At 35.2% G+C, this 8,126-nt stretch overlaps 1 protein-coding gene across 1 annotated transcript; it reads left to right on the top strand.

Annotated features, from left to right (window-relative positions):
- Positions 1-1,680: 1,680 nt before the first annotated feature.
- LOC109183478 (putative late blight resistance protein homolog R1A-3) lies at positions 1,681-4,585 on the top strand. The gene is made up of 3 exons (XM_019333583.1): positions 1,681-2,813; positions 4,113-4,419; positions 4,522-4,585. Exons 1-3 carry the CDS (start codon positions 1,681-1,683, stop codon positions 4,549-4,551), a joined length of 1,470 nt encoding a protein of 489 aa, XP_019189128.1. The 3' UTR covers positions 4,552-4,585.
- The last annotated feature ends 3,541 nt before the right edge of the window (positions 4,586-8,126 follow it).

The raw sequence follows: 8,126 nt of genomic DNA, 5'->3' as shown, positions 1-8,126 counted from the left end.
AACAAATCTTGTTCGTTTTTGTGTTAAAAATTTGAACCCGTTAACCATAACATGTCATGTCCGTGTTTAACCTTATCGTGTTCGTGTCGATATCGTGTCGACCCGTTAACGGACCCGATACACGAATTGTCAGGTCTACTATTATATGAGGACATTAATTTTAATGGGTTATAAATACCAAAATATTGTTTTTGCTTTAATAATTTGGTCATTTAGCATTAATCAAATAAATAAAATAAATTTAGTTGTTTTACAAAAAAAAATAAATAAATAAAAATAAAAAAATCGATTACATTTAACGAACTGAAAATCGTATGTTTCGGTTATATCAATTATTGTGATTGATCAATCAATTTTTGATCAATTATGAAGGTTTGGTTATTAATCGAAAATCGACTAATGCTCACACACCAACCCTTATGTCTCTCTAGGCCTCTAGTCTCGCCAAGGACCTTGTGGCAATATTGATCTATTGTTCTTCATTATGTTAAGAAAGTAGTTTTGAACAGATACTACATTGTAATATATAGAGTAGGTAGTATTCAAAAAAAAAAAACTATTGCTTGCTGCGAGGCTCTATCATGGCTTAAATGGAGATGTATTAATAACGTCATCCTAGAGTTGAGAAAGACATACAATTTCATTTTTTGTTAATGTTTCTCAGGATGATTTTTATTCTGGTTTTGTTATTGACCACTTTAGATTCTACTATTCGAAACGTTTTAGTTCGTCATGTTGGTAAATTAGCAAATCATTATGCTCATGCTTTGACGCGGACTTTAGGTTCTGAAGCTAGTTCAAGTGTGTGGTATTTCGTCTCCCCTTATTGCATGTCTTTCTGTGTAAAATTATGATAATTGTAGTTTCGGTTTTACTTTTCAAAAAAATAAAATAAAAGATAGGACGGTAATAAACTTTAAGAGCAATTAATTCATGATAATTGAAGATTCCAAAAAGAGGACTCAAGATTGAAAATAAAATCGAAACATATGGAACATGAGATCTTGCAACCTCTGCCTCGTCCAATCGTACCAAAAAAAAAAGGGACTGATTATTGGCAATGATTAGTTGATCCAATCTCTCCACCAAAAGCTTGGTTTCCTGAGAACAGAATGGATGGTATTATTCAAGCCATTAAAGACTTGGAAACTAAATTCAACGATGTGGCTCTCAGAGTAGAAGATGAAATTGAGTATAAGGATCGGACCGGAGGAGATTATAGTGTAAAATTCTTCTTCCTCAACTTAGAATCCGAATAACTTTACAACTACCTCAACTTGTCTCAAAACCCAAATCAATGTTACTTGTACCATTTCAAACCATGGCATGTTACTTGGCTTTGACGAACACAACACATTCAGAATAAAATAAAATAAAATAAAACAACATATATAGATCTGAGCTGTAAGATTCCACTTAACATTAAACAATATCATGTATATATGCTGTCATTATCTATCTAACATTAATCTTTACAATTAAGTTGCAGATTTTTTAACATAAAATTAAATACTAAAAGTTAGTGCTGCCGGCCTCTTGCAATTAAAAATGCTTTCCGTCTTGCAATTATTGCACTTAGAGCCATAAGGCAAATTGCGAATTGATGATAATTACTACACACACAAACATACTAAGTGAGAAGAAGCTAGTTCAGATCAGATCAGATCAAAGAATTGAAGAATGGCTTGTGTTGCTGTAAATTCTCTTGTGAGGACGATTGAGCTTGAGTTCTTGCAGCCTCTGCCTCGCCCAATCGTACGACAAAACCAACTCATCCCTGCCAATGAAAACTTGATCCAAAATCTCCACCAGAAGCTTGGTGATCTTATAGAGCTGTTCGACGAGAACAGGATGGATGGTATCCAAGCTATTAAAGACTTGGAAATTAAGCTTAGAGATGTGGCTTTCCGAGTGGAAGATGAAATTGAATTACAAATCGTACATCTTTATCAGGAAGAGGAAGATGAAGAGTTACTTGCAGGAATAGCAGGTCTTTTTATGGAAAAACCACAGAGGACTATTGATGCAGAAGAAGAAGAAGAAGACGACTTGGGAATTGCTGCAGATCTTTTTGTGGAAAAACAACAAGGAGAAACTTGGCATTCTTTCAAACTTGGTTGTATTTTGGAAGGAGCAATAAGAGACATTGATGCCATACAGAAAGAGTTGTCCAAAGTGAAGATGGAGTGTGTCACAGCTGCCTTGCAAGGAATTGGAAGGCAAGCAACTACAGTACTTGTTGCAGCTGCAGCTTCTACCACATGTTGTGGTGATGGAGGAATTGTCACGACGATGGCGGGGGATTCCTCCCATCACCAACACGCTTCACACTCCCACCCCCTGCACGGCAGCACCATAATGGTGGGAAAAAACAATGAGTTCCACATTGTAAAGGCGATGCTAATTCAGCATTCATCAAGGCAACGAGAAATTGTCTCCATTCAAGGTATGGGAGGTATCGGCAAAACAACATTAGCTAGACGAGTTTATGATGATCCATCGATTGCCTCCCACTTTGACAGGCGAGTTTGGGTTGTTGTATCACAATATCATAATAAGTTACAAATGCTCAAAGATCTTCTTAAATCAATGGGGGGTTGTGTAGTGGATAGCAGCACTGAAGAGGATCAGCTAGCTGAACAACTATACCAAAATCTGTTGCATCAAAGATACTTTGTTGTGATAGATGACATTTGGAGCGTTGATGCGTGGGATTCTATTAAAGCTTGCTTTCCAAATAATGCAAATGGCAGTCGAGTATTGCTGACTACTCGCTTTGCAAAGGTGGCTACTAGTATCGGCTCTAATAATGATTTTTCTCATCAAGTACAATTGTTAGATCAAACTGAGAGTTGGAATTTATTCTGTGAAAAGGCAAGCAAATCTGACTATGATGAGTTTGAGGCGATTGGGAGACCCATTGTTGAGAAATGTAAAGGATTGCCTCTGGCAATTGTTGTGGCTGCAGGTTTATTTTCCAAACTTTATACGCTAGATGAGTTGAAGAATGTTGCAGAAGCTCTAAATTCATCTGCAACAACAACAATTGATGAAGAATGCTCAAGGATACTCTCATCCAGTTACAATCACTTGCCTCACAGTTTGAAGGCTTGTTTTTTATATTTGAGCATATTTCCAGAAGATTTTGATATCCAGGTTAAAATAATTGTAAGGTCATGGGTTGCCGAAGGACTTGTAAAGACATCTGAGGATATGAGCTTTGATGCAGTGGCTAGAAGGCATATTCAAGAACTCAAAGATAGGAGCCTAATTCTTGTAAATCAGGCAAGTAAATGTGGAAGAAAAGTAAAGACATTTAGAATGCACGATTTAGTGCATTCTTTTTGTGTGAGGGAAGCTGAAAAGGAAAACCTTTTGCATGTTGTCTATGATAATGAGTCCAGTTCCCCTCCGAAAGATTTCCGATGGGTAAGAGTACAATCAATATTGTTTCACAGACAAACATCATATTCTTTAAAGAAATGTAGATCCATCATTTTTTCCTCAGTGCCTGGACGTTCAAAATTGAGATTTTGCCGTCTAATAAGAGTACTCTATAATAATTTAGGCTGTGAGATTGGAAATCTTGTCCATTTGAGATACCCATTCTTATGGATTCGAGCTCCAACCATTTTAGATCCATTTCGTTGTTGGAATCTTCAAGCACTTTTAGTTGATAGTATTGATAAAATGAGCTTTTTAGAATTCCCACAACTACAATATTTGTGTAGTTACAGAGGTCTGAGTGATATTCCCATATTTTTTCATAAAAACTTGAAGAGCATTTGTGGGTTGATTCCTGATCAATGCACAAAAGAATTAGTTACAAATATTCCGTACCTAAAGAAGGTAGAGATTCTATGTTGTAAAGATGGTTGGAGTGATGATTGCATTAATAACCTTGCCTACTCACACCAGCTCCAGAGTCTGCATCTTCGTGGTCAATTCCGCTTTCCGTATGTGATTCCAAATATTAACCGCCTTGTTTGCTTGAAAAACCTCATGAGGTTGATGTTTACGGCATTAAAATTTGAGTGGAAGGCAATTAATATTCTTAGCAAGTTGCCTAAACTTGAGGTGTTAAGGTTAAACAATTGTGACATCATTGGTGAAGAGTGGGAACTATTGGAGAAAGAGAATTTCGACCAGCTGATTTATTTGGAAATTGACTTCAGTTGTCACCTAAAGCAATGGGAAGCAAGTGCTTCTCATTTTCCAAATCTTGAGCGCCTAATCCTTAAAAAGTGTTTGGATCTGGTAAAGATTCCAGCTGAGTTTGCAGAAATTCCAAATTTGAAATCAATCGAATTGCTGGATTATTGTCTTCCTTCTTTGGTGGATTCTGCCAAGGAAATTCAAAAAGAGCAACATGAGCAAGGAAACGAAAATATGGTGGTCATTGAGAAACACATAAGACTGGTCGGTCTCCCTCCCTTACTTGATTATTTCACTCTTGTTTTTTTCCAAACTTGATTTCGTTTCATCATATCCTAATAATTTGTTTTCAATGATTCATGGCAGCTTCGCTCTCGCAATGATAAACATATTTGAGTTGATCCATATTTCAATCTATCAATGATAAAAGGTATATATATTTATAGTTTAGCTATATGTATCCTCCTTAGCTTCTTCATTTATTTCACTCATATGTGAATGTTATTGGTTTATAGCTTAATTTAGCGAGTGGAGATATACCAATCAAATTATAAATTACTTTCGTCTCTTGGTATGCTTTACTTTCTTTTACATGTTTAATGATAACTATATATGATGCTATAATTACATGCAGGGACGGAGCCAAAGGGGGCAGCTGCCCCCCTCATCCCATCCCCACCTCATATATAATCTTTGTATGTATATATAGTATAGGTTTTAGTATTAATACAAATAAACTAGTCAATGTCAACAAGTAGTTAGATTAGTTTGTAGGGCATGTGTTTGTTAATGGGAAAGGTCTTGGGTTTGAATCTTTGCATTAACATAGTTTTACATATTTTTGAGTCCTCCTATGGTTTCAACAGAGTCACTTTTTTAATATTTATAATGTGTTTTCTATTCAAATTATTTTATCAAATTAATTAGGTTTCATATTTTGTTATGAATATTTTTATAAAGTTTCGATGTGTTTTATTTTTCGCACATATCCAACAATATTTACAACTATATTTCTTAAGTAATGGTTATAAAAAAAATAAATACTTGTGTTAATACTAAGCCACTGCAATTGCTTTACACCAATGTATGAGGAACCTCAGACAAATCTATTGATGGGTGTCTCTATTATGTGATTTTCGTTAATAAGTTTTCAAAATATATTTGGTTATATCCATTTGATTGTAGTATATTTCGAACCAAATAAATACCCGGAGTATCGGGTAATTGATCCACAGGGAAGTGGTTGTATTAAGCACTAGCTACTAAATTATTCTTTGAAGCTAATCCTAACGATTGACTTGGATGGTTGCATAAAATAAATAAATAAAATAAAGCAATGATTCAGGGTAATGAAAACAATAGAGAGAGACTAAGATCCCTGGGGTTCAAGTGTTTAATCTCCTAGTGCCTAGCCTAATGTAATATAAAATCTGGGTTCATACAAGTGTGAGGATGCCAAGTGTATCGAGCTACTCTCGTAGTCACTAACACTGGTGAATTTCCACTCTCTTGGCTTAAACACCCAATAAAACAAGAACAAGAATCATAAATTCCTAACTACTACCATCTCTCGATGTGCAATAATCATTAATTAAACTCCCTAACAAAATTACCCTTTCTCAAGGTGCAACAGTTAGGTGCAATTGTGTGTGCCCTAAGCTATGCGCAACTCTCGTTGTGACAAAAACAAAGCAAACGAAACAAGTAACTATGGCCACTAATTACAAGCATCAAACAATATTATCACAATTGCAACACAAGTATTAAACCCAAATAATAATATATTAAAGAATCTGAGAGCTCAGGCACATAGGTTCATAAACACTTTTACTCAAGAATCTCTAAAGAATTTAGCCAAGCATGGCTAAATTATACATAGCAAATAAATTTAAAGAATTACAAATCATCAAAAGAGTACAAGAATGAACCAGACAATTTTCTCAAATTTCCCTAGTCTTTTTCTTGATAGCCAAGACAACTTGCAGCTGTTGATTTCTCTCTTTCTTGTCTCCAAGGATCTCTGAATGAATATTAGGGTTGAGGAAGGTGAAATTTTATAGCTAGAAGCCTAGAACCAATCTCGATAAAAATAAGAATTCTGTGCAAAATTGGACTGAAATTGCATCTAGGGCCGAAATTAGAATTCTCTTATTTTATTTATATAAATTGCCGTTATGCCTAACTTTTAATTTGCTTGGGAATTTCGCCCCTTTGAATTTGAAAAATGTTGCTGCCCTCCTAATTGTTGTTGCGCCTTAATTGTTTCACAGCGTCATTCTCGACACGTCGAACTTGCTGTGTACGCGCATTTTGATTCATTTTGACTCTAAATTTATTCCCGAACTTTCCTTGCTCTTAACCTTGACCTACAATGGTTCAAAAACACTAACAAATACCATAAAGCATTCAAAACAATTATGAACCATAATTAAATTATAAAATAAAGGATTATGCAATTAAATTACGAAAACTATGAACTCAAACCTATGAAATATAGATAAATCAATACTAAAAATGTGCATAATTAGGCTCACATCACCATTAAAATGAAAATCAAATGTGTTTATTTATAATTTTTCCTCAGTTTAAATGATTGGTTGAGAAATACTTTTGTCACACAATTGTTTCTGTCTACTCAGATAATGGCGGCGAGATCATTAAATTCATTCCGTTGTTCAATGCTCATGGTATTTCCCACTTTACTACTATACCCCTCCTCACACCACGGAACACAATGGTACCTCTGAGTGACGACACAGACATATCGTTGAAACCGGGCTATCATTACTCTATTATGTGTCCCTACCAACTTCATACTGGACCTATGCCTTTCAAACGGCTGTTTACCTGATTAATCGACTGCCAACACCGGTCTTAGGTCATAAATTCCCGTTTCAGACTATGTTTAACCAATTGCCAAATTATGACAAACTAAAACCGTTTGATTGCCTTTGTTTCCCGTAGTTACGACCATATAACAATAGAAAACTCCAGCCAAAATCCAGACCTTGTATTTTTCTGGGCTATGCTAGTTCTCGATCAGCGTACAAGTGTTGTAATTTTTCCTCCAATCACATTTATGTGTCTAAACATGTTCAGTTCATTCCTAATATTTTTCCCTCTCAAGAGATGCAGCTTACGTTTAAATCTTAAGATGATGTTGAGGATACACGAATTTTGTTTAAGTCTCTACCTATGGAGTCTGTATATATCCAGGTCTGCTACGTCTGTGAACAAAGAAAATTGAGCAATGTATATTTAATATTTAAATTTCTGGTTACATCAAGTTTCAATGCGGTGTGGGTACAAGTCTCTGTGTAGTCCTCTGATTCTTCAATTGATGTCTTAAACACTCCACCATTGAAGGGCCTCCGGGTTTCAAGTGGCTTGATCTTCAAAGAAGGGCTTGTATATATAGCTTGTTCTTCTTGATCTTCAAAGAAGGGTTCAAATGGCTTGATCTTCAATAGAGGTTTGGATCAACATGCATCAACATATGGGGGAGGAGGAGCTTTTACTTTCAGGATCACATTTTTATTGTGATCTCTGAATAAACTTCAGAGTTCTTTCTATGATTTTTCCTAGGATGTGTACATAGAAATGAAAGGCCCTATTTATAGCTGTAGGATAGAAGAGTTTTGATAGGTTCAAACTCTTTTGATATTATCTAATTAACAAATTAGATAATATCAATATTATCCAAAATATTTTAAATATACTAAAATTGATAAATAATCAATATTTATCAAAATTTAAGTGTCTACAAATGCCCCCTCGAGACTTGCTTGTACACCACTTGAGAGCATATAACACTCAAAAGTATGTAGTGCAAGAAAGTCTCGATACTACAACTTAAAGATATAAGGCCGTTTCAACTCGTGCCAAGGAGCCTTGAAAGATATGAGGCCGTTTAAACTCGTGCCAAGGAGTCTGAATATAAGGTCATTTAAACTCGTGCCAAGGAGTATCAT

Source organism: Ipomoea nil, unplaced genomic scaffold, assembly GCF_001879475.1.
Source record: "Ipomoea nil cultivar Tokyo-kokei standard unplaced genomic scaffold, Asagao_1.1 scaffold1129, whole genome shotgun sequence".
NCBI lineage: Eukaryota > Viridiplantae > Streptophyta > Magnoliopsida > Solanales > Convolvulaceae > Ipomoea > Ipomoea nil.
This window is presented reverse-complemented; position numbering and strand designations above follow the sequence as displayed.

Coding starts and splice junctions, on each gene's coding strand:
- LOC109183478 (XM_019333583.1), top strand. CDS start 1,681: ATGGCTTGTGTTGCTGTAAATTCTCTTGTGAGGACGATTGAGCTTGAG. Junction 2,814..4,112: donor AGTATCGGCTCTAATAATGA/TTTTTCTCATCA, acceptor CATCATTGGTGA/AGAGTGGGAACTATTGGAGA. Junction 4,420..4,521: donor TTGAGAAACACATAAGACTG/GTCGGTCTCCCT, acceptor GATTCATGGCAG/CTTCGCTCTCGCAATGATAA.